Source organism: Ornithorhynchus anatinus, chromosome 1 (genome assembly GCF_004115215.2).
Source record: "Ornithorhynchus anatinus isolate Pmale09 chromosome 1, mOrnAna1.pri.v4, whole genome shotgun sequence".
NCBI lineage: Eukaryota > Metazoa > Chordata > Mammalia > Monotremata > Ornithorhynchidae > Ornithorhynchus > Ornithorhynchus anatinus.
Genome location: NC_041728.1, coordinates 3,409,214 through 3,436,220, shown reverse-complemented (window position 1 = coordinate 3,436,220; position 27,007 = coordinate 3,409,214). Strand labels below are relative to the sequence as shown.

General features: G+C 58.1%; 1 protein-coding gene across 1 annotated transcript in view; it reads right to left on the bottom strand.

Annotated features, from left to right (window-relative positions):
* Positions 1-27,007, bottom strand: part of TEDC1 (tubulin epsilon and delta complex 1) — a 52,023-nt gene that overhangs the window by 7,627 nt on the left and 17,389 nt on the right. Inside the window, exon 5 of the mRNA XM_029050024.2 lies at positions 23,309-23,407. Coding sequence (XP_028905857.1) covers positions 23,309-23,407 — 99 coding nt within the window. The remainder of the gene's footprint in view (positions 1-23,308; positions 23,408-27,007) is intronic.

The following is a 27,007-nucleotide window of genomic DNA, read 5'->3' as shown; positions in this document are numbered from 1 at the left end:
CGGCCTCACCCTCTCAGGCGAAACGGGCATCGCGGAGCGCCTCCGTGGCCCAGCCCCGGCTACCGGTGTTTCGGTCCAGGGCAGGCAACCGCTCGGCGGGACCTCAAAGGGGAAGCGGCCAACGGTCTGCCCCGTCCTCGAGGACCTCCGGTGGTTGCCCGCCCACCCACCTCCGCGTCAGACAAAAACCCCTCTCAGCTTTAAAGCCGTCCCTCCCCTTGCCCCCTCCTCCCTCGCCTCGCTTCTCTCCTTCTCCGACCCAGCCCGCCCGCCCCGCTCCTCTCATGCCAACCTCCTCGCCGTACCTCCATCTCGTCTATCCCGCCGCCGACCCCTCGGCCACGTCCCGCGACGCCCTCCCTCCTCGTAACCGACAGTGACTCGCTCCCCCTTCGGAGCCTGGGCATCTCCTCCAAGAGGCCTTCCCCGACTGAGCCCTCCTTCCCTCTTCTCCCCCTCCCTTCCGCCTCGCTCGCTTTATTTATCCCCCTCCCAACCCCACGGCGCTTATCTCCAGATCTGTCATTTATTTATTTCGGTCGACGTCCACCTCCCCCTCAAGACCGTAAACTCACCGTGGACAGGGAATGTGTCCGTTGACTGGCGTCGACAGCGCTCCGCACACGGTAGGCGCTCAATAAATATGACTTACGGACCAGGAAAGGAATCTCCCCCGACCCCCCCGGAGAGATACCTTCCACCTGTGTTGCGGGGAGGGAGGGAAGGAGGCAGGCCGGGAAACCTAGAAAACGGAAGCCGAGGGTCTCGACCTCCACGCCCGCTGCCCATGTGGCATGGCAGACACACAAGGGGTGACACGGGAACCGACGCGGTCGTTTCCCTGGATCGTCGCAGAATCCCGAGGGCAGAGGAGCGACACCTTCCCATTTCCCGGCTTCCTCCGCCCTTCCCGGGAGAAGAGGCAGCCGGATCCGTATATGACCGAGGACTCCCCTGGCCACGGGTGACGTGAAACGCACCGGCGAGACCCGCCCGCGGCGGGGAAGGGCCCGGAGGGGTTGGGTGGCACATGCCAGAGAGACGAAAACTGGGAAGCAGCAAGGTCTAGTGGAAAGAGCACGGGCCCGGAGGTCGGAGGACGCGGGTTCTAATCCCGGCCGTGCCGCGTGTCCGCCGCGTGACCTTAGGCAAGTCACTTCACTTCTCCGGGCCTCACTGCGCCTCGTCTGTGCAGCGTGAGCCGCACGTGGGCCAGGGACCGTGTCTGACCTGACTACCCTGTACCTACCCCAGGGCTCAGAACGGTGCTTGGCACGTAGTAAGCGCTTAACAGATACACTATTATTATTATTGCTATCGTTATTATCATTCGCGGAAGTTCGGGCCCCAATTATTTGGGCTATTTTTAGTCCCCCTCCTGCTGGGCCGTGGGACGCGGCCCCATTCGAAGGATGACTCTGCTTATCGCCAATGAAGTCGTTCTGCGGTTCAGGTATTCCTTCGGCGTCTTGCCTGCTGTGAGCGCTTAATATTTAAAAGCGATGATTAAACGGACGAGCCACGGAGCTGGCACTCTCCTCGGCATATCTGTAAAGGGCACCGGCGAGAAACATCCACAGAGAGGAACGGGAACCTCATCTCGGCCGCAAGACGGACATCAAGGCGTCCTCGCCTTCAAGGGTCTGGCTGGCGGAAAACCATCCGCTGGCGACGGGGCGGGGAGCTCTCGTTCCCATTACGTTCCCGAGACCCGCCCCTCTACGAGGTACCTATTTATTCGTAACTCTTCGTCCCCGTACCCCGTGTCTTCCGAAGATTTCCGTCCCCACTCGGCCCGGGTCTCCTTTTCATTCCTTCAACGGTACCTATTGAGCGCTTCCTAGGTGCAGAGCGCCGAGCGCACGGAACGCACGATTCGGCAACAGATAGAGACGATCCCTGCCCGTCGACGGGCTCGCCGTCTGAACGGTTGGTTCCCCAGGAAAACGGAATCGCTTCACCGCGCCGTGGCTCAGTGGCAAGAGCCCGGGCTTGGGAGTCAGAGGTCGTGGGTTCCGATCCCGGCTCCGCCGCTTGCCTGCTGTGTGACCTCGGGCAAGCCACCTAACTTCTCGGTGCCTCGGTTCCCTCATCTGTAAAATGGGGATTAAGACTGTGAGCCTTGTGAGGGACAACCCCAACACTTAGATCAGTGCTTGGCACACACTGTTTAACAAAATACCATCATTATTATTAACTGCGATCCCCGTGAGAGACATGGACTGATTCCAACCTGATTATCTTGCATCTCCCCCAGGGCTTAGAACAGGGCCTAGCACATAGTAAGCACTTAAATACCATAATAATAATAATAATTATTATTAACTGTGATCCCCACGAGGGACATGGACTGAGTCCACCCTGATTACCTTGCATCTCCCCAGAGCTTAGAACAAGGCCTGGCACCTAGTGAGCTCTTAACCAATACCATACTTATTATTATCATTACTATTATTAACTACGATCCCCACGATGGACATCGACTGAGTCCAACCTGATTACCCTGCATCTCCCCCAGGGCTTAGAACGGGGCCTGGCACACAGTGGGCACTTAACAAATACCGTCATTATTACTATGATCCTCACGAGGGACACGGACTGAGTCCAATCTGATTACCTTGCATCTCCCCAGGGCTTAGAACGGGGCCTGGCACAGAGGAAGCGCTCCACAGATACCACGGAAAAAAAGCTCTAAAGAGATAAATAAATTAGAACGGCTCCAGCTCCGTCCCCAGAGTTTTAGTCCAGGGACACCACCATCTCTCTAGAACTCAGCCCTGGCCCCCGCTCTCACGGACTGAGCTGTCTCCTAGGTCAGAGGAGGCAGAACCTGGACAACAGAGCCCAGGCAAGGACCAGAGTTCTTCAGCTGGGATCTGGGCCTGCTTTCTCCTGCCTTTTCCAACAGGAGATACGGTGGGTCCGCAGGAGACAGAGTAGGCCCTCGGTTCGATCTGTTTCGATTTAAAGCTGAAGCCGCTGAGGGAGCTATAAGAACGAGAGCAACCCATCCGACGAGCCCCGATCCTTTCTCCTCCGGCTGCTTCAGTCACATTAAACCCAGCCTGCCGGCAGACCCGGGGCCAGGTTCGTTCCACTCGATCGTATTTACTGAGCACTTACCGCGTGCAGGGCACTACGCTGGGCGCTTGGCAGAGTACGATGTAACAACAGAGAGACACATTCCCCGCCCGCAATAGAGTAATAATATTTGATAAGCACCTACTATGCGCCCGGCCCCGTTCTGAGCACCGGGGGAGATGCAAATTAATCAGTCCTTGTCCCGCAGGAAGCTCCCGGTCTAAGTAGGAGGGAGTAATAATAATAATAATGATGATGGTATTTGTTAAGTGCTTACTATGTGCCGAGCACTGTTCTAAGCCCTGGGGTAGATACGGGGTGATCGGGATGTCCCAAAAGGGGCTTCCAGACTTAATCCCCATTTTACAGATGAAGTAACTGAGGCACAGAGAAGTTAAGTGGTGCCCAAAGTCACCCAGCTGACAGGTGGCGGGGCGGGGATCAGAACCCATGACCTCCGACTCCCAAGCCGGGGCTCTTTCCACAAAGCCGCGCTGCTAAATCCCCCTTTTATGGATGATGTAACCGAGGCCCAGAGGAGTGAAGTGACTCGGTCGAGGTCACGCAGCAGGCAAATGGCAGAGGCGGGGTTAGAACCCAGGTCCTCTGACTCCCAGGCTCGCGCTCTTTCCGCTAGGTCAAGCTTTTCTCCGCAAAGGCCGGGCCGGGGGCCGGGGGGCGGGGGAGACGACCCCCGGCCGCCCGCCCACCCTCCCTCCTACAGAGCAGGAGGCCACGGTTTCCCCCCTAAAGCAATAAATGCCCTGCGTTCCCGCCACGCCCGGTGACAAGTCTGGGCCCGAAGCTTTTTGGATGCTGAGGAACGGCTGGCCTTCGACCTACGCCGCCGCGACGTGGCCTCGCGGATAGAGCGCGGGCCCGTCGGGGTCATGGGTTCCGATCCCGGCTTCGCCACACGCCTGCTGTGTGACCTTGAGCAGGTCGCTTCACTTCCCCGGGCCTCGGTTCCCTCACCAGTAAAACGGGGACTGAGTCTGCGAGCCCCACGTGGGCCGGGGACCGTGTCCGGCCTGACGACCCTGTATCTACCCCGGTGATTGAAACGGTGCTTGGCACGCACAGTGGGCTCTTAACAAACCCACAATTGTTATTATTATTTTTATTAATAATGATGGTAATAATAAGTCATTGCCCCTGCCCAACCTCCGGCAGTGGTAGGTGCCCTCCTGCAGGGGCTGTAAATGACCTCATCTCAAACCGAAGTCTTGGAAAATCACCCCTCGGGGTGGGGAAACGGCAGGAACTCTCTCCTCTTGCAAAAAGACTTAATAATAATAGTTATAACTGCGGTACTCGTCAAGCCCTTACTGTGTGTCAGGCACCGTACAGACGCTGGGATGGAGACAAGCAAATGGGGTCGAACGCGGTCCCTCCCTGGCAGGGGGCTCGCAATCCCCATTTACAGATGAGGTAACTGAGGCCCAGAGAAGTAAAGCGACTCGCCCGAGCCCGCAGAGCGGACAGGTGACGGAGCTGGGATTAGAACCCACGACCTTCTGACTCCCACACTCCCCAACTCCCCACTACGAGAAGCGGCGTGGCCCAACGGAAGGGGCCCGGGCTCGGGAGTCAGAGGTCGTGGGTTCTAATCCCGGTGCCGCCACCTGTCAGCTGTGTGACTTTGGGCAAGTCACTTCGCTTCTCGGTGCCTCAGTTACCTCATCTGTAAAATGGGGATTAAAAACCGTGAGCCCCACATGGCACAACCTGATCACCTTGCATTCCCCCCCCCCCAGCGCTCAGAACAGTGTTTGGCACATAGTAAGCGCTCAACAAACACCATCATTATTATTATTACTACTCCGCGCTGCTTGTCTTGCAGCGCGGCCACACGTTCCCACGCGGATCTCCTCGCTCGCTGAGGAACGAGCGGTACGAACGGCAATCCGGGACGAGGCCCCGGGCCTCCCTGCCTGGAAATCACCGGGGAACGGTTTCTCCGGCGGGACTCGACGACGCCAGCGGGCCCAGCGGTGACCCTCTGCCCCGGGGAAAGCGGGGGAGTTTCACCAAAAAGCGGAGGGGGGGGGGGGGGGAGGTCGATCCACTTCTTTCGATTTCAGCCTAATTAGCCCCTTTGGGACCTCGTACGATTTCAGCTCTCGTTAATTCAGATCCCTCAGCTGGATCGCCCGGTGCATCAGAAGGCTCCTCTCGCCCACGTCGCCTTTTGGGCTAGAAGAGCAGTGAAGGAGGAGTGGCGGGGGGCTAATGGGGAGGATTTGAGGCCGCGAAGAGGCTCGGGGGTCGGCAGGGTATTTTTCTGAAAACCCTTGAATCGCCCCCGTCGTCTGTCGACCCGGCTTCCCGGCGCCGATGCCTCCTTAAGGGCCAAGACGGACCGCCCGGCCGGGGAAGCTGAACTTCTCTCCGTTCATCCGATCGTATTTATTGAGCGCTTGCTGTGTGCAAAGCGCTGAGTGGGCAGAGCGCGAGCCCGGGGGTCAGAGGGCCGTGGGTTCTAATCCCAGCTCCGCCACCTGTTTGCTGTGTGACCTTGGGGAAGTCGCTTCACTTGTCTGGGCCTCAGTGACCTCAGCTGGAAAATGGAGACCGTGAGCCCCACGAGGGACAGGGACTGCGTCAACCCGATTAGTTTCCAACAGCCCCGGCGCTTAGTACGATGCCCGATACACGCTAAGTGCTTAACAAATACGGCGATTATTATTCTTCTAGGCGGTTTAATGCTCTGAGGCTTGAGCGCAGTCGATCGTATTTATCGAGCACATACTGTGTGCAGAGCATCGAACTAAGCACCGGGGGGACTCCGATATGATAAACGGACACATTCCCTGCCCGCCGCGAGCTTACAGTAGAGGACTAATTTACACTCTAGCTGACAGTCTAACACAAACATTCATTCCCAGACTAAGCCCCCCTTTCCCTCCGTTCCTCCTCCCCTCCCCATCGCCCCGACTCCCTCCCTCTGCTCTACCCCCCTCCCCGCCCCACGGCACTTGTGTATACGTGGACATATTTATTATTCTATTTATTTTATTAATGATATATATTTAGAATTCTTTTTATATTGATGCTATTGATGCCTGTCTACTTGTTTCGTTCTGTTGTCCGTCTCCCCCATTCCAGACTGTGAGCCCATTGTTGGATAGGGATCACCTCTATTTGTTGCCAAATTGTACTGTCCAAGTGCTTAGTACAGTGCTCTGCACACAGGAAGCGCTCAATAAATACAGTTGAACGAATGATCGAACAAGTCAAGCCAAAGCCTCTGAGGTGAAGGGCCAAGGTACAGGATGCGGCCCCTCTCGGCTGTCCGCTCGACGTGGGCGGGGAACGCGTCTGCTACTTCTGTCGTATCGTGCTCTCCCAAGCGCTCAGTACGGTGCTCTGCGCGTAGTAAGCGCTCAATAAATACCACCGATTATTGTCTCCGCCTCCTCAGTCTCAAAGGGCTTCCCATCTGTTCTTAAACAGGGATTCTCTCTCCGGAAACCCCTCAATCCGCCGAGTCGCCAGCCGAACCGGACGTTGGGTGGGAATGGCTTGACCCCCCCCCCCCCCCCCCCCCAGGCTGGACGTTATCAACTGAGAAGGTCTGCCGCCTTTTTCTATCTGTTAAGCGCTTACTATGTGCCAGACACCTAGATAAGAGCGAATCAGGGTGGACACAAGTCCACGCCCCACGTGGGGCTCCCGGTCTTCATCCCCATCTTACAGATGAGGAAACCGAGGCACAGAGAAGTGAAGGACTTGCCCAAGATCACACAGCAGACGAGAGGCAGAGCCGGGATTAAAACCCGGGTCCTTCCGGCGGCCGGTCGGTGGTATTTATTGAGCGCTTAGCGTGTGCAGGGCGCTGCAGTAAGCGCTTGGGAGAGTCCAACACAAGAACAAACGGACATTTCTGACTCCCAGGCCCGGGCTCTATCCCTTACGCCACGATGCTTCACTACCGTCTTGTTTCTGTCTTGTCCTGCTTTGCTTTGCTGTCCGTCTCCCCCGTTTAGACCGTGAACCCATCACCGGGCGGCGATGACGTCTATCTGTTGCCAAACTGTCCATTCCAAGCGCTTAGTACAGTGCTCCGCACACAGTAAGCGCTCAATAAATACTACTGAATGAATAAGAGACCCTACCTCCTCAGAAAATGGCTGGATTCCCCGGCCCCGACTCGCCGGGGCTAGATGTCTCCAACAGGAGAAGCTCGCTGCTTTCTGAACCTGTTGAATCCCGCGGGACCGTAGCCAAGGGTTTCCCGATAATCCGTTGCGCATAATCACCTTTAAAGAGATTATGCTCTCGGTTCAGGTGCTGGCATCTCAAAAACACTAATTCCAAACAATCTCTTCCACTTCAGGCACTGGTCCAAATTTAAAGGAGTGGCGGGGCCTTCCGTCTATCGCTCCCCACAAAACAAACGCTCGATAATTACCACTGATGGATTCATTAATAGATATAAAAACAAGCCCTCAAAAAGGTCGTTCTATCAGTGGGGACCACACTAACGCTAGCTACCAGGACCAAGCCCCCAGCCCCCACAATAACCGTGGCATTTGTTAAGCGCTCACTTTGTGCCGGGAAGTGGACTAAGCACTGGGGTGGATTCGAGCGAGTCGGGTTGAATACGGTCCCCGTCCCACATGGGGCTCACGGTCTCAATCCCCATTTTCCAGGTGGGGAACTGAGGCCCACAAAAGCGAAGTGACTTGCTCAACGTGTCACCGCGGACGAGCGGCAGAGCGGAATTAGATCCCACGACCTTCTGACTTCCAGGCCGGTACTTTATCCGTTTCGCCGCGCTGTGCCTGCCTTCCCCACTTGACTATAAAATTTTGTGGGCAGGGATTGTGCCTTCCGACTCTATTGCACCGCATTCTCTCAGGCACTTAGTACGGCGTTCTGCATACAGTGAGCGCCTTCTCCTCTGCTCCCCCTTCCCCTTCCCTCAGCACTGCCCTCATTTGTATATATTATTTATTACCCTATTTATTCTGTTAATGAGATGTCCATCCCCTTGATTCTATTTATCGTGATCATGTTGACTCGTTTTGGTCCGTCCGTCTCCCCCGATTAGACCGTGAGCCCGTCATTGGGCAGGGACTGTCTCTATCTGTTGCCCCAACTGTACATTCCAAGTGCTTAGAACAGTGCTCTGCACATAGTGAGCGCTCAATAAATACTACTGAATGAACGAAAGAAGCAGCCCGGCCCGGCGGACGGAGCACGGGCCCGGGAGTCGGAAGGATCTAATAATGACGGCATTCGTTACGCGCTTACTCTGTGCGAAGCACCGTTCAGATCTGCAGTCTAACGGCGGCTCTGCCACTTGTCCGTTGGGCGGCCTTGGGCAAGTCACTTCTCTTCTCTGGGCCTCAGGGACCTCGTTTGGAAAACGGAGAGACCGTGAACCCCGTGTGGGACAGGGACTGTTTCCCACCTGAGCGGTTTATATCTAAGTGCGTGCCCGGCATAGAGTAAGCGCTTAATACCATTAAAAAGATTAACAGCATTGACTGATTGATAAGAAATCGGTATCTGCCCCTCTTAGGGTCACAGGAAGTGAGACGCGGAGCAACGAAGAGCCTCGTCCATCACCCCGAACCTAAAGCCAAACTCACCCCGATCCTCAAATCTGATCCCTCCTCATCCCTAACTCTGCCGCCGAGGAGTTTCCCGACCCTCAGGAGCGGCCGATCCTTCCGGGTACCTGTCCAACTCTTCGGGAGTCTAATCGTCCCTCATGGGGTGGGTTGATTTCTCTCTCACGACGTTGGTATTTGTTAAGCGCTTACTACGCGCAGCGGTTCTAAGCGCTGCGGTAGATACAGGGTAATCAGGTCGTCCCACGTGAGGCTCACAGTCTTAATCCCCGCTTTCCAGGCGAGGTAACTGAGGCACCGAGAAGTGAAGTGACTCGCCCACGGTCACGCAGCTGACGGGTGGCGGGGCCGGGAGTCGAACCCATGCCCTGTGACTCCCAAGCCCGGGCTCTTTCCACTGAGCCGCGCTGCTTCTACGCTCGCTCGCAGAATGGGTTGATTTCTTGATTCACAAGTTCTCAGGCAGGGGCAATCCTAGGGAATTGCCCCCATCCCCTAGGCTTTGGGAGTCAGGCCTTTCCCAGGGCAAGAGGCAGAGACACTTGGATTGGGACACCTGGGGGGTGGAGGAGCGGAAGGAAGGAGGAAGCGTGGAAGGGAAAGGAGAAGAAGACCAATAAATTACTTTCAAATTACTGATCTCATTTTTGCCCTCACTGTTAATCAAGAGCAGCAGCGTGGCCTAATGGAAAGAGCCCACGCCCGGGAGTCAGAGGACGCGGGTTCTAATCCCAGCTCTGCCTCATGTTGGTTTTGTGACCCTGGACAAGTCGCTTCATTTCTCTGGCCCCTCGCTTACCTTATCTGTAAATAGATCATCTTTATTATTATTAAAATGGGGATTAAGACCGGGAGCCCCATATGGGGACTGTGTCCAACTTGATTTAGAGAAGCAGCGTGGCTCAGTGGAAAGAGCCCGGGCTTGGGAGTCGGAGGTCCTGGGTTCTAATCCCGCCTCCGCCACTTAGCTGTGTGACCTTGGGCAAGTCACTTCGCTTCTCTGGGCCTCAGTGACCTCATCTGGAAAATGGGGATTAAGACTGTGAGCCCCACGTGGGACAAGCTGATGACCTTGTATCCCCCCCCCCGCCCAGCACTTAGAACAGTGCTCGGTACATAGTAAGTGCTTAACAAATGCCAGCATTATTTTTATTATTATTACTGTTACAGTGCACGGCACGTAGTAAGTGCTTAACAAATACCATAAAAAAAATATCGATCAACGGTATTTCTTGACCATTTACTGTGTGCACAGCAATCCTGGGAGGTAGGTAGATTTTTTTTCCTCCTCATTTTGCAGACGAGGTCTTCCCCTCTAGACTGTAAACTCACTGCGTGCAAGGAACGTGTCTGTCTGCTGTTACACCGTACTCTCCCAAGAGCTCAGTACGGCGCTTTGCACACCGTAAGGGCTCCATAAATACGACTGAGGTGATGAATGAGGAAACCGAGGTACGGGGAGGTCCAGCGACCGGCCCACGGTCACCAGCGGGCCGGAGGCAGAGCTTGAGTTCGAACCCTGATCCTCCAGGTTCTCCCGCTTCCAGACGACGCTCTTCCACCACACCACGCCGCCTCCCCCCCGTGCCCGGCCCGAGGCAAAATGAAAACACAACCCCAGTCTCGGTCTGTGAACCGGAGGGCTGGCTGGAAAACGTCTCCAATGAGCCCCGAGAAAAAAATTAAATAAATGTTGGTATCTGTCAAGCGCTCATTACGTGCAGACCACCGTTCTAAGCGCTGGGGTAGGTAGATACAGGGGAATGAGGTCGTCCCACGTGAGGCTCACGGTCTTCACCCCCATTTTCCAGATGAGGGAACTGAGGCCCAGAGAAGCGAAGCGACTCGCCCACAGTCCCACGGCTGACAAGGGGCGGAGTGGGCATTCGAACCCATGACCTCTGACTCCCAAGCCCGGGCTCTCTCCACGGAGCCACGCTGCGTGGCCTGGTGGATTGAACCCGGGCCCGGGAGCCAGAAGGACCTGGGTTCTAATCCCGGCTCCTCCACTCGTCTGCTGTGTGACCTCGGGCGGGTCGCTTCACTGGGCCTCAGTTCCCTCATCTGTCGACTGGGGATTAAGACTGGTGAGCCCCAGGTGGGACCGGGACCGGGTCCAACCCGATTAGCTGATGCTTCGTACCGAGGCTGGCACGCAGTAGGTGCTTAGGAAATACCGTTTTAAAAAAAAAAAAGGTCGGACTCCAACGATTCTCTACGGTCTCAGGGCAGCTGCCGAGATGGCTGAGCCGGGATTAGAAGAACGCTGCCGGCAGGGGGAATTCACAGCCCATTCCCAGGATCCTCCAAGGGATTAAAGATAATCCAGAAGCCCGGAAGCCTAACCAGGCCCGATCGACCCTCGCAGCTGGGAACCCCTTCCCCCGGCCTCCGCCGAAACCTAAACCCGTCTCCTCTCGCTCTCTCCGGGAGGAAGACGGGGAACGGCCGCTCTCTTTAATTACCCTTCTCATCCCCGAAGAGACCCTTCGTCTCCCCCGTCCGCTCCCCATCATCAGCCTTCTCTCTGCTCCGGGCTAAAAAAAAATCCCGGCTTCTCAGTGCGAGGTGACAGATCATCAGGAGGCAGGCGGCAAGCGCAATACTTCCCAAGCAATGTCGGAACCAGAGGTCGGATCCCTGACCAAAGAATCGGAGTGAGGGGTAGGATTAGGGCACGGGTAAGGTCGGAAAGAGCACCGCAGAGAGATCTGGGTTCCGGTCCCGGCTCCGCCACCGGCCTGCCGTGTCGACACTTCACTTTTCTGCGCCTCGGTTATCCTCTCCTGCAAAAATGGGGCTAAAATCCTCCTTCTTCCAGGGACGGTGAGCCCCACGTGACAGATCTGACTGCCTGGATTGTGCCTCCCCCATCTTGCAACACAGTGCTTGGCACACAGTGAGTGCTTAACGAATACCACCGTAACGATCGTTAGTAAGGAACCGAGTTAGAGGTAGGCTCATCCTTCTCTCAAAGCGTCAGCCCCCGATAGCGCATCCCATCTTCTTCTGCTGGTTTACAACCAATCGGTCAGCAGGTCAATCGTTTCTGAGCACTTACAGTGTGCACAGCACTGTACTAAGCGCTTGGGAGGGTACATTACTAGAACAAGCAGACCCGTTCCCCGCCCACGGCGAGCTTACGGTCTAGAAGGGGAGAGCCGACCCCTCTCCGCTAAGACCGTCCCACTCTCCATGGGAAGCAGCCTGGTCTAGTGGATAGAGTCCGGGGCTGGGAGTCAGGAGGACCTGGGTTCTAATCCCGGCTCCGCCGCTTGTCTGCTGTGCGATCTTGGCAAGTCACTTCACTTCTCTGGGCCTCGGTTCCCTCATCTGTCAAATGGGCATCAGGACTGTGAGCCCCAGGTGGAACATGGACTGTGTCCAACCTGATTACCTTGTATCTGCCCCAGTGTCTGGCACCTAATGATGGCATTCGTTAAGCGCTTACTATGTGCCAAGCACTGCTTTAAGCGCTGGGGTACAGATCCAAGGTAATCAGGTTGTCCCACGTGGGGCCCACAGTCTTCATCCCCATTTTCCAGATGAGGTCAGTGAGGCGCAGGGAAGTGAAGTGACTTACCCAAAGTCACACAGCTGATAAGTGGCGGAGCCAGGATTAGAACCCACGACCTCTGACTCCCAAGCCACGCGGCTTCATTCGTTCATTCAATCGTATTCATCGAGCACTTACTGTGTGCAGAGCACTGTACTAAGCGCTTGGAATGTACAAGAGAAGCAGCGTGGCTCAGTGGAAGGAGCCCGGGTTTAGGAGTCCGAGGTCATGGGTTCTAATCCCGGCCCCGCCGCTCGTCAGCTGTGTGACTGTGGGCAAGTCACTTCACTTCTCTGGGCCTCAGTTCCCTCATGTGTAAAATGGGGATGAAGACCGGGAGCCCCACGTGGGACAACCTGACGACCCCGTATCTCCCCCGGCGCTTAGAACAGTGCTGGGCACATAGGAAGCGCTGAACAGATACCGACATTTTAATTACAATCCGGCAACAGAGACAATCCCCGCCCAACAGTGCTTAACAAATACCGTTAAAAAGGAAAAAAAGAGAGGAACATGCCTCGCCTTTATCCTGTGCTCTTCAACTGTGTGACTGTGGGCGAGTCGCTTCACTTCTCTGTGCCTCAGTTCCCTCATCGGTAAAATGGGGATTAAGACTGTGAGCCCCACGTGGGACGACCCGATTCCCCTGGGTCTCCCCCAGCGCTCAGAACGGTGCTCGGTGAATACCGACATTATTACCCAGTAGAAGACACCAGTCTCCTCTGGCTCCGATCGCTCCCGAATCTCGGTCCTGGGGCTGCGATTCAGTTTGCGTTAGGAACGGAGAGAGAGGAAGAAAGAGAGCGACAGCACGGGCAGAATATTTCCAAAAGGGCCAACGTCAGCCATCCTCGTTCCCAAAGCCGGGGCGGGTGTGCGTAATAACGCAAATTCCCCCACGCCATCTCGGCTGACCTTCGAGGGGGCAGAGGGTCCGAGGCCCGGGACTTTATTAAAGGTCATCGGTGTTCACCGACTAAGAGGATTGATCTGATTAAATCATTAGACTAACTGAAGGGGAAGCATCAGCTGCCCGTCAGCAGCGGGGTGGGGGGGAGGGGGGGGACGGAGGGTTCGGACCCAACGATCCCCGGTTTCAACCGGGCCTTCCGTTCCGTGGTTAGTCAATTACCGGCGGTGATGAGGCTTAATTAAGTCGCCGGGGAGCCGGGCGAACAGAAGCAAGGCGGTGGGCTCCGACGATTTTCGACGCCGCGGAGGCGGAACCGCGCCCGGCCTCCCCGGGCCGAGATCACCTTTCGCAACCCGCGGGCAACGGAGGTTATGACGGTTGGAATACCAGTGGAATTTATAATAAAAATAATAATGATAGTATCTGTTAAGCGCTTACTACGTGCAGACCACCGTTCTAAGCGCCGGGGGAGATACGGGGCCATCGGGTCGTCCCACGCGAGGCTCACGGTCTTCATCCCCACTTTCCAGATGAGGTGACTGAGGCCCGGAGAAGTGAAGCGCCTCGCCCACAGTCACCCAGCTGAGAGGTGGCGGAGCCGGGATTCGAACCCATGTCCTCTGACTCCCAAGCCCGGGCTCTTTCCACGCTGGGCAAGTCACCTCACTTCTCCGTGCCTCAGTGACCTCATCTGGAAAACGGGGATGAAGACGGTGAGCCCCACGTGGGACAACCTGATTACCTTGTATCTATCCCAGCGCTCGGCACATAGTAGGCGCTTAACAAATACCATCGTTATTTTTCTTATTGTCCTCGACTCATCGCTCTCATTCAACTCACACAGTCAAGGACCGCACTAAGCCGGGGGGGGGGGGGAAGGTACGAGATCATCAGGTCGGACACAGTCCGCAGCGCCCACGGAGCGGGATGGTCTTCCTCCGGCAAGAGACCGACAGCGGCCGCGGGCGCAGTCAGGGGCGCGTGGGGTCTAGTCGACGAGCGGGACGTCGCGGACGACTGGCCGCCGCCAGTCGCCGCGACGTGAGCGTCCTCCCCATCTGACGCCCCCGTAGGCCGCTTGACCGGTTCGGATGAACGAAGGCACCTGAGGGTTTATGCGGTCCACAGATCGGGTCAGAGAGTCAATTAAAAAGCCATTAAATGGAAACCGATTAAAGCAGCGGCCAAAAAAAAAAAAAAAAAAAAATCCAGAGTTCGCCACCCAGAGCTGGGCCCGGCGAATCCGCGCGGGGTGGCGGGAATCGCGCCCCCGGGATGGAGTGGGAAGCCTTTGCCGAAAGCAATCTGTTGCCGCTCAATCTCGACGGGCCGAAGTGAAGCGCGTCCATTAAAACCCAATCGACGGATCCTCCCGGCGCCGAGGACGGTATCGCTCGACCGCCCCCGGACGTCCCCGGAGCGTCGGAGCCGGCGCTTTCGGACGGAACCCGGCTCTCACGCCTTCCCCATTCGTCGCCCCCACGCTTCTCGGCTCAGAGATTCCCGCGTCCGCCCGACGGAGAACCGCCCCGGCCCCGGGGCTCCCTCGAGATGTAAAGTGGGGCGGGCCAGCCTAGAAAAGCAGTGACAATCCCCCACCAATGATGATAACGGTAATTATTAATAATCACGGTATCCGTTCTGCGCTGACTACGTTCCGGGCACCCAAGCGCCGGGGTAGATATAAACTGATGGGGTTAGACACACGTCCCGCGTGGGGCTCGGCCTTAATCCCCGTTTGACAGACGAGGGAACTGAGGCCCAGAGCAGTGAAGTGACTTGCCCGAGGCCACACAGCAGACTAGTGGTGGAGCCGGGATTAGAACCCATGACCTTCTGACTCCCACACCGGTGCTCTATCAGCGTGGCTCAGTGGAAAGAGCGCGGGCTCGGGAGTCAGAGGTCACGCGTTCCGAGCCCGGCTCCGCCGCCTGTCAGCCGCGTTGGTATTTGTTAAGCGCCTACTCTGTGCCGAGCACTGTCCTAAGCGCTGGGGTAGACACGGGGGAATCAGGCTGTCCCACGTGGGGCTCACGGTCAATCCCCGTTTTCCAGATGAGGGAACTGAGGCCCAGAGAAGCCAAGCGACTCGCCCACAGTCCCACGGCTGACGAGTGGCAGAGCCGGGGATACGAACCCGGGACCTCTGACTCCAAAGCCCGTCCTCTTTCCACTGAGCCACGCTGCTTCTCGTGACCTTGGGCGGGTCCCTTAACTTCTCGGGGCCTCAGTTACCTCCTCTGTCAAATGGGGATTAAAAAACTGTGAGCCCCACGTGGCACCACCCGATCACCTTGAATCTCCCAGCGCTCAGAACGGCGCTTTGCACGTAGTAAGCGCTTAACAGATCCCACCCTTTTTTACTGGGCCACACTGCTTCCCTACCGCCACGTCCCCCGCTCCAGATTTCTCCCGTCGAGGCCAGCAGCCCCAGATCCCTTCATTCATTCGATCGCATTTATCGAGTGCTTACTAGGTGCCCAGCACTGGACTAAGCGCTCCGTGCACCGCCCCCTCCCAGTGACCCCTCTCCCCCAAAGGAAGGGAGGAACAGAGATGTGGCCGGTGACTAGCCACATCCACGCCCGCCTGCTGCGTGACCCTGGGCAGGTCATTTCACCGCTATGTTCCTCGGTGACCTCATCTGGAAAATGGGGATCAAAAGCGTGAGCCCCACGCGGGACAACCTGATCACCCCGCATCTACCGCCGCGCTTAGAACAGTGCTTGGCACGTAGCGGGCACCTAACAAACACCTTAATGATAACGGTAATAACTCCAAGGAGCAACGGCAAGAAAAGACCTCGCTCGGGCCGACTCGGGATGGGATTCGGAATGATCTCGGCCCCTCTGCCCGATTCCTCTCGAACCCTCGATGATCATAATGACTGTGGTATCTGTTAAGCACTTACTCTGTGCCAGCCGCTGTACTGAGCGCGGCGGTGGATAGCTGGTCACGATCCCCGCCTCGCGTGGGGTTTACAATCTCAATCCCCGTCTTCCAGATGAGGGAACCGAGGCCCAGAGAGGCGAATCGACTCGCCCGAGGTCACAGCGCAGAGCCGGGATCGGGACCCACAGTAACGTTGGTATCCGTTAAGCGCCTACTAGGTGCCGAGCACCGTTCTAAGCGCCGGGGCGGATACGCCTCAGGTTGTCCCACGTGAGGCTCCCAGTCTTAATCCCCATTCTCCAGATGAGGTGCACCGAGGCCCGGAGAAGTGAAGTGACTTGGCCACGGGCACGCAGCTGACCGGTGGCAGAGGCGGCATTCGAACCTACGACCTCTGACTCCCAGGCCCGGGCTCTTCCCGCTGATCCCCGCTGCCCGTGACCCCCTGCCTCCCAGGCCCGGGCTCTAGGCACTACACGGCGCGTAAAGATCGCATCTTTATCCTCTACTGCACGCTGCGAGGTGCCCGGTCCAACATTCCGCCTTAATGGAAATTATCGATCGATTGGAGGAAGGGCTCGTATAAATAATCCCGAAGAAATCGGAGGCCATCCGATCCGGCATCGCCCCCGGCCCCTGGATCCGAGTCCTTTCTCCGTATCGCCTACCCAGACAGCTGAGAGCCGGTTCTTTTGCGTCTGTCTGCACCCCGGCGGGGAGGCGAGGAAGACTGGGATCGTGGGACACCAATCCAGGCCCCGATTCCCCATCGATGGGGGGGGGGGGGGGGGGGGAGAGGAGGAGCGCGCTCCGAGTCTGTTCCGTGACATCCAGCTGCTGCCGAAATCGCCCTCTCTCCTGAAACGAAACCCCCCGGGGTCCGCGGAGGGCTCGCCGGGCCATTAGCGCCACGGCAATTACGGGTGACAAGCCGACGCCGGCCTTCCGATTCGGGCCCCATTTCGACTAGGGAGAGACCCGCTGCCCAGGAAACGGGTGTCCGGGACCCGAGGGGCCGCGTCCGGCTAACGTCCGGCGCGAGACGTCGAGCCCCGGGGGGGAGGGGGGTCGGGTTTCCTTCCCGGCGGGAAAGCGAGGGCGGAAGGGGGGGGGGGGGGGGTCGGTCTCGGCTGTTGGACAGCCGGCGCGGACACCGAGCCCAGGTGGCGTGGCTCGGTGGGGCGAGCCCGGGCTTGGGAGTCCGAGGTCATGGGTTCGAATCCCGGCCCCGCCGCTGGGCAGCTGTGTGACTGTGGGCAAGTCACTTCACCTCTCTGGGCCTCAGTGACCTCATCTGGAAAATGGGGATGGAGACCGTGAGCCTCGTGTGGGACGACCTCAATCCCCTGTATCTACCCCAGCGCTTACAACAGTGCTCTGCACATAGTAAGCGCTTAACGAATACCAAATACTCTTACTACTGACCCCCCCGACCACCACTCGGAGGCGAGAAGGTGTCCAGGACTGCGCCTGGGGGGACCCAGGCTCCCAGAGGCCCGGCCCCCCCCCCCCCCCAACTTTTCCCACAATCTCCCGCTCCGCTCACGGGGGACGCGGGCTAGGGCCGACCTGATCTGCTGGCAATAACGACGTTGGTATTTGTTAAGCGCTTACCATGTGCACAACGCCGCCTGTATCTAGCCCTGCGCTGAGCGCAGTGACTGGCGCACAGTCAGTGCTTATCGAACACCGCCGTGATCGTTAAGGGTTCGAGAGAAACCCGGCAGAGGGGCCGAGAGACGTCAGCCGAGCCCCCGTTCCGAATCCCATCCCGAATCGGCCCGAGCGAGGTATTCTTCTCGCCGTGGGTCCCTGGGGTTATTGTTATTATGGCGTTTCTCGAGCGCTTACTACGTGCCAAGCACCGTTCTGAGTGCCGCGGTAGATACGGGGTAATCAGGTTGTCCCACGGGGGGCTCACGCTTTTAATCCCCATTTGCCAGATGAGGTCACTGAGGCAAAGAGGAGTGACTTGGCCAAGGTCACGCAGCAGACTAGTGTGGACGTGGCTAGTCACCGTCCACATCTCCGCTCCTCTGACACTTACTCCAGAAAAGCATCCGGGATGATGTCGCATTAGACTCTCTAGGACAGGAATTGTGTCTTCTGCTGCTTCTCCTTTTTCCCGGGGGCACAGTACAGCACCTGGCTTCCGGTGGGCGCCCAGCAGAGTGCCCTGATGATGTCATCTGTTAAGCGCTTACTATAGGCCAGGCACTGTACCAAGCGGCGGGGTGGATACCAGCCAATCGGGCTGGACACAGTCCCCGCCCCACGTGAGGCTCGCGGTCTCAATCCCCATTTTGCAGAAGAGGGAACCGGGGGCCGGAGAAGCGAAGTGACTCGCCCAAGGTCACAGAGCAGACAAGTGGCTGGAGCTGGGATTAGAACCCACGACCTTCCGGCTCCCGGGCCCGGGCTCGATCCATTATGTCACGCCGCTTCACCGCCCCCTTGTAGACACCCAGTGCAACCTTCTGCAGGGGATTCGGCAGACGCCGGGGACGTTGATCCGCCCTAAAGAGACCACCCCCACCCGCTTCCAAGTACGAGGGCCTCAAGCAGCGCGGCTCAGCGGGAAGAGCCCGGGCTTGGGAGTCAGAGGTCGTGGGTTCGAATCCCGGCCCCGCCGCCTGTCAGCTGTGTGACCGTGGGCACGTCCCTTCACTTCTCTGTGCCTCAGTGACCTCATCTGGAAAATGGAGACTGTGAGCCTCACGGGGGACAACCTGACGACCCTGCGTCTACCCCAGCGCTTAGAACAGTGCTCTGCACATAGTAAGCGCTTAACAGATACCAACATTATTATACCACCCCCAGAAAAACCCCAAAACCCAATGAGAAGCAGCCTGGCCCAGTGGAACGAGCACAGGTCGGGGAGTCGGGAGATCCGGTGCTAATCCCAGCTCCGCCACTCGCCTGCTGCGCGACCTTGGACAGGTCAGCTAAGCCCCTTTTCCCCTCCCCTCAGCACCGTGCTCAACTGTAGATATTTTTATTCCCTTATTTATTTTGTTAAGGAGGTGCCTATCCCCTCGATTCTATTTATCGTGATGACGCTGTCTCATTTTTGTTTCGTTCTGTTTCGCTCTGCCAATCTGTCTCCCCCGCTTAATAATAACGGTGGCATTTGTCAAGCGCTTACTATGTGCAAAGCACTGTTCTAAGCGCTGGGGGATACAAGGTGATCAGGCTGTCCCACGTGGGGCTCGCAGTTTTCATCCCCATTTCACAGATGAGGGAGCTGAGGCCCAGAGAAGTGAAGTGACTCGCCCGAAGTCACACGGCTGGCAAGCGGCGCAGCCGGGATTAGAACCCACGACCTCCGGCTCCCAAGCCCGGGCTCTTTCCACTGAGCCACGCGGCTTCTCTGTGAGCCCGTCACTGGGCAGGGATGGTCTCTGTCTGTCGCCCAACTGTCCATTCCAAGCGCTTAGTCCAGTGCTCTGCACATAGCAGGCGCTCAATAAACACTACTGAATGAATGAGGTCGGTTCACTCCTCTGCCTCGGTTTCCTCAGCTAGAAAATGAGGATTCGATACCTGTTCCCTCTCACCCCCCCTTGGATTGTGACCCCGTGTGGGTCAGGGCCCGTGACCGATGTGACTCTGACTTAGGTGACCCCCCCCCCCCAGACTGTAAGCTCGTGGTGGGCGGGGAATGCGTCTGCTATATTGCCGCGGCGTACTCTCCCAAGCGGTCAGTACGGTGCCCTGTACCCAGTCGACGCTCAATGAATACGACCGATTGATCGTATCTGCCCCGGCACTTGGCGCAGAGCTTGGCACACAGGAAGAGTTTAACAAATACCACAATTACTATTATTACTACTACTCTTGTTACTGCCAGAGAAGCAGTACGGCGAGGCGGAGAGAGCGCAGGCCCGGGAGTCGGAAGGACCCGGGTTCTCGTCCCGGCTCTGCCGCTCGCCTGCTGTGTGACCTGGGGCAAGTCACTTCAACTCTCCGGGCCTCACCTGTAAAATGAGGATCGAGTCTGTGAGCCCCATGCGGGACAGGGACCGTGCCCGACCCGCCGCGCTCGTATCCACCCCAGCGCTGAGAACGGCGTCCGGTACCCCGTAAGCGCTTGAACCGATACATCATCGTCGTTATCATTATTATTATCCGTCGGGGATCTGGCCCCCTAAGAAAAATTAACTTCCTCTTCAGCAAGCGCGACCCCTTCTCAGAGCAACCGAAAGGACGCTTGTCTGCGTGGGAACCGGGGACGAGCGTCGGCTCTCCAAAGGCTCCAGAGCCCCCACCGCCGCTCGATACAAGGTCCCAATTCTCCGGCTGCCTTTTCCCCTCTGGCGCCGACTCCGGAATTCGGTGGGTCTCCCCGCGGCTGACAGAGAGGCCCTCGGATCCGCCAGACGGAGGGAAGCGGGGAGAGACGGGGGGCACGGGCCGAGGGGAGAGGGAAGGGGGGGAGGGGATAAAACACCCTTCATCCCGGGACCTCGACGCAGCCTGCCGGGATCGGGCCTCGTCCGGCACACCTGGAGGGGGTGGAGGAAAGGACCGCCTTCTACCGGCGGAGAAGCGGGGTCCCCAGGAGGGGATCATCATCACCATCACTATGCTGGTACTTGCTGAGCGCTTACTACGTGCCGAGCACTGCTCTGACCGCTGGGGTGAGTACGTGGCGTCCCCGTCCCACACGGGGCTCACAGTCTCAATCCACCGGGCTCCCGGTTGACCTGGACCAGGGCCATTTTAATAACAATAATAATCGCGTTGGTATTTGTTAAGCGCTTACCGTGTGCCCAGCACCGTTCCAAGCGCCGGGGTAGACTCAGGGGAATCAGGTCGTCCCGCGTGGGGCTCACCGTCTTCGTCCCCATTTTCCAGGTGAGGGAACTGAGGCACCCAGAAGTGAAGTGACCTGCCCAGAGTCACAGGGCTGACAAGTGGCCGAGCCGGGAGGCGAACCCACGACCTCCGACTCCAAAGCCCGTGCTCTTTCCGCTGCGCCACGCCGCTTCCCCGTTTTGCAAACCCCGGGGTCAGCGCGGGAGGAGATTTCAACGAAGACGAGAGCCAGTCACCAGCCCGCGCCCACGGGACGGGCCCGAACCCCTCGCCATTTCCTGGGGCTCCGGGACACGCGGAGTGAGTGACCCGCAGCTGCTGAGAAGACCGGATGAAGCTCTCCAATGGTCCCGAGCCATTTAAGATAAGCACTGCGTCCCGGGGCCCCGAGCCGTTTAGGGCGACTCTGACACCACCCGTCCCGATGCTACCAAAACGGGGTCAGGCGCTGTCCGAGCACCCGGCTAGGTACTAGCTGGTGAGTTTGGACGCCGCCTCTGACCCTCATGGGGCTCACGGTCTTCGTCCCCATTTGAAAGATGAGGTAACTGAGGCCCAGGGAACCGAAGTGACTTCCCCGAGGTCACACGGCAGGCGAGTGGCGGAACCGGGATTAGGACTCGGGTCCTTCGGACTCCCAGGGCCGGGCTCTGTCCGCTGGGCCACACTCCTCGGTATCCATCCGGAGCCTTCCCGACGCCCGCGAGAGGACTCCTGGGTGGCGGGCCCCAGACGCTCCAGAGGCTCCCGAACGACGCGAGGGTCTGCGGTGCGGGTCGGGGGGAGGCTCAAGGGACCCCACGCTGGCCACCCTCCGCTCTGCTGCCCGGATCGTTCTTCTACAGAAACGTTCTGGACACGTCACCCGGCTCCTCGAAAAACTCCAGCCCGTCCACTTCCCCGTCGCACAGGAACTCCTCACCGTCGGCTTTAAAGCGGTCCGCCACGTTGCCCGCTCCCGCCTCCCCTCGCGCCTCTCCCTCTGCGACCCAGCCCGCGCACTCCGCTCGAGTGCCGACCTTCTCCCTGGGCCTCCGTCTCACCTGTCTCGCCGCCGACCGCGGGCCCCCGTCCCGCCTCTGGCCTGGAACGTCCTCCCTCCTCCAATCCGATGACGGCCACCCTCCCCCGCTTCAGAGCCTTAATGAAGGCCCACCTCCTCCATGAGGCCTTCCCTGACGGCGCCCTCCTTTCCTCTTCTCCCTCCCCCTCCCGCGTCACCCTGACTTGCTCCCTTCATGTCTTCCCGGCCCCACGCCACACCCATATCTGCCCCTCCGGCCCCTTCAGACCGTGAGACCGCTGCTGGGCGGGGATCGTCTCTATCTGTTGCCGAACTGTACATTCCAAGCGCTTAGTACAGTGCGCTGCGCGCAGTAAGCGCTCAGTAAATACAATTGAATCGACGAATCTGCCATTTATTTATTTCTATTTATGTCCGTCTACCCCTCGGGACTGTAAGCACGCTGTGGGCAGGGAATGAGTCTGTTTCCTATAATACTGTACTCTACCGAGCACTCTGTACAGAGCCCTGCACACGGTAAGTGCTGCGTAAATACGACTGAATGAATGAATGATAATAATAATAATAACGTTGGCATTTGTTAAGCGCTTACTATGTGCAGAGCACCGTTCTAAGCGCTGGGGGGGGGGGAGATTCAGGGTGGTCGGGTCGTCCCACGTGAGGCTCACAGTGAATCCCCATTTGACAGATGAGGGAACTGAGGCCCAGAGAAGCGAAGTGACTTGCCCACAGTCACACGGCTGACAAGTGGCAGAGCTGGGATAATAATTATGGTATCTGTTAAGCGCTTACAATGTGCAAGGCACCGTACAAAGCACTGGGGTCGATACAAGCAGATCAGGTTGACCACAGTCCCTCTCCCACATTGGGCTCGGTCTCAATCCCCAACTTACAGATGAGGTAACTGAGTCCCAGAGAAGTAAAGTGACTTGCCCAGGGTCACACAGCAGACAAGTGGCAGAGCCGGTAATGAGTGAATGAATGAATAAGGCTGCTGGGCACCACCCGCAGGCGCTCGGTACAGTGCCCTGCACGCAGTGAGCGCTCAGTAGTAACGATGGCATTTGTTAAGCGCTCACTCTGTGCCGAGCACCGTTCTAAGCGCTGGGGTAGAGACAAGGTAATCGGGTCGTCCCACGTGGGGCTCACAGTCTTCATCCCCATTTTCCAGATGAGGTGACTGAGCACAGAGAAGTGACTTGCCCAAAATCACACGGCCGACAAGTGGCGGAGCCGGGATCAGAACCCACGACCTCTGACTCCCAAACCCGCGCTCTTTCCATGAAGCCACGCCGCTTCGCAATAAATACGATCGACTGATGGGGACGGAGGGGCAGCTCCTCCTTCCCGGGGGGGGGGGGGCTCTCCCCGGTACCCCACCTGCCCTCCCCCCCACCTCCATCCCGCCCCGGCCCACGGGGGAACCTGGGCGGACTCCTCACCTGTCCGCCGTTCTCCGGCCGCCTGATCAGGTCCGTTTCGGAGACAGATAAATGGCCAATGGATCGGTCCGGGTGGCAACCTCGCGTGTACGAGTGGATCTGGAACACAGACGCACCCCCCCCCCACCGACGGGTTGGCACAGAAATGGATCTCGTGAGGCAAAGTTGGGGGGCAGATGGGTTCGGCAACCCACGCGTCCGTTTCTCCTGAGCAGGTCGGACGCCGTAAGGGGCATCTTGTTGGTATTTTTTTGTTAAGCGCTTACTATGTGCCGAGCACTGTTCTAAGCACTGGGGTAGACATAGGGGAGTCAGGTCGTCCCACCTGGGGCTCACAGGCTCGATCCCCATTTTACAGATGAGGGAACTGAGGCACAGAGAAGTTAAGTGACTCGCCCACAGTCACACGGCCGACAAGTGGCAGAGCTGGGATTCGAACTCATGAGCCCTGACTCCGAAGCCCGGGCTCTTTCCACTGAGCCACGCTGCTTCTTGGACGGAAAGCAGCGTGCCTTAGCGGACAGAGCAGGGGCTGGGCGTCCGAATGACCTGAATTCTAATCCTGACGCCGCCATCTGTCTGCTGGGTGACCTTGGGCGAGTCCCTTCACTTCTCTGGGCCTCCGTTTCCCCATCTGTCAAATGGGGACGAAGACCGTGAGCCCCACGTGGGACAGGGTCTGTGTCCAACCTGGTTAACTGGTATAATAATAATGATGATGGTGGTTTTTTAAGTGCTGTGTGCGATATTCTAAGCGTCGGGGTAAACACGGGGTCATCTGGTTGTCCCCGTGGGGCTCGCAGTCTTAATCCCCATTTGACAGCTGAGGTAACTGAGGCACAAAGAAGCTGACTTGTCCCGAGTCACACGGGTGAGCCAAGATTAGAACCCACGACCTCTGACTCCCAAGCCCGTGCTCTTTCCACTCAGTCACGCCGCTTCTCTACCCCAGTGCCCGGAACGGTGCTTGGCACACACGGTAAGTGCTTACTAAGGGCTGCGATTATTTATCCCGATTTATTTCTTAATCGGCGGCGCCAGGCCGGACCGCTCGGCAGGTCGGCCAGCTCGGGACTGCATCTCCGAGAAGACCGGGCCGCTCGGACGAAGTGGACGACGACGGTCCGCAAGGACGGTCACGGTCAGCGCCCCTGACTACTTATAATCATAGTAGCTTTTACACGTTTGTAGACCAAAACAGGTCACAGCCAGTTGCTGTCCCACTCGGGGCTCCCCGGCAAAGGGGAGAGAGAACAGGCACTGAATCGCCACTCTGCAGATGAAGAAACTGAGGCACAGAGTCCCGAAGTGACTTACCTAAGGTCACCCAGCAGGCGAGACCGGGAGGAGGACCCGGATCTCCTCACGCCCAGCCCTGTACTCTCTGCCACTCAGTCGTGCTTACTGAGCGCTCCCTGTGCGCAGAGCGCTGTACTAAGCGTTGCTTCTGCAGCTGGGACTGAGTCCGGGCCACTTATTTCTCTAGGCCGTAGCTAGGGACCGAGAGGAGAAGCGGGCGGGGGCGGTTCTCCGGGGGCCGGTTGCCCCCCGACCCTGGGAAAGCCCGTCCCCGGGCACCTGAACCTCACAAACCCCAAATCACTCGCCCGGCCACACCGCGGGCAGACGTGTGACCTTGGGGAAGTCCCTTGACTTGCGGAGCCGAGGTCGGAAGCCAGGTCCCCTGACTCCGAGGCCCGGACTCTTTCGACCGGTCCGTGCCGCTTCGCCTTCCTGAAGAGCGGCCTTGCTGGCCGGAAATCACCCCTTCCCCGGGAACCGTCCCGGGGAAGCATTTCGGGCCGCCGACCCGTCGCGGAGGTGGCCTGGGGGCCGGGAAGACTTCCCGCCCGGCAGCCCCGGGGCCGGCGGAAACGGGGCCTCTCCGTCGATCTCCCTCCCCCCGGGAGCTCCGGCGAGGCTGCGCCGGCCCGTCTCCGCCGGGTGATTAACGTCTCCCGCCGCGGGACGGGGGATATTCATGTCTTTCCTCTCTTCCTTCTAATTCTGGATCGCCCTACGGTGGGAATTGGGAAGATACGGTCCACGCAGCGACGCTCGGGAGACGGCCACGCTTCCAATCCCCGGGAGGGCCCTCGGTGGCCGACTGATTGACGATTCGGCGGGCCTTTCGTTCAATCTTATTTCTTGAGCGTGTGCAAAGCGCTGTACTGAAGCGGCGTGGCTCAGTGGAAAGAGCCCGGGGTTGGGAGTCAGAGGTCACGGGTTCTAATCGAGGCGGCGCCGCCTGTCAGCTGTGTGACTTCGGGCGAGTCGCTTCACTCCTCTGGGCCTCTGTTCCCTCGTCTGGAAAATGGGGATGAAGACCGGGAGCCCCACGTGGGACAACCTGATCAGCTCGTATCCTCCCCGGCGCTTAGAACAGTGCTTTGCACATAGTAAGCGCTTAACAAGTACCGCCACTATTATTATTAAAGGCTTAGGAGAGTACAGTACAACAAGAGACGCGTTCCCAGCCCACCCGGAGCTCACAAGCCGGGACGGAGCCGGGATTAGAACCTGAATCCTCTGCTCCCCAGCCCTGCGCTCTAGCCATGGGGCTGCACCGCTCTCCCTGAGGAGCGGTGTGGCCTAGTGGAAAGAGCCCGGGCCCGGGAGTCATAGGACCTGGGTTCTAATCCCAGCTCCACCCTGTCCCCGCTGCGTGACCTTGGGCAGGTCACCTCACTTCTCTGTGTCTCTGTGACTTCGTCTGTAAAACGGGGACTCAACAGCTGTTCTCCTTCCTACTTAGATCACGAGCCCCGTGTGAGACGGGGACTGTATCTGACCTAATTATTTTGTCTCTTCCCCAGGGCTTAGATTAATAATAATAATAATAAATAATAATGTTGGTATCTGTTAAGCGCTTACTATGTGCAGAGCACCATTCTAAGCGCTGGGGTAGACACAGGGTCATCGGGTTGTCCCACGTGAGGCTCACGGTGAATCCCCATTTTCCAGATGAGGGAACTGAGGCACCGAGAAGCGAAGTGACTCGCCCACAGTCACCCAGCTGACGAGTGGCAGTGCCGGGATTCGAACCCATGACCTCTGACTCCCAAGCCCGGGCTCTTCCCACTGAGCCACGCTGCTTCTCTGTAATGATGTCGGTATTCGTTAAGCGCTTACTTTGTGCCAAGCACTGTTCTAAGCGCCGGGGGAGATACGAGGTAACCAGGTTGTCCCACTTACGGTCACGGTCTTCATCCCCACTTTCCAGATGAGGTAACTGAGGCACGGAGAAGCCAAGTGACCTGCCCAAGGTCACGCAGCTGACAAGCGGCGGAGCCGGGATTAGAACCCATGACCTCTGACCCAAGCCCAGGCTCTTTCCACTAAGCAGGGCTTGACACGTAGTAAGCACTTAACAGATATTAATAGGTTTGGGCAGGGCCAAGGCAACGTGCTGTGGCCGAGACCTCAGGGCACACGATTCATTCATTCAACAGTATTTATCGAGCGCTTACTATGTGCAGATCATGCCCCCCCCCCCCCCCCATCGGGTTAGTCGATCGTATTTATTGAGCACCTACCGGGTGCAGAGCACTGTACTAAGCACTTGGGAGCGCACAACGGAACGGTAAAAGACACATTCCCCGCCCACGGTGAGCGCACAGTCTAGGACGCAGCACGGCGCGGTCGACAAGAGCCCACGCCTGGGAGTCGGGAGGTCGTGGTTTCTAATCCCGGCTCCTC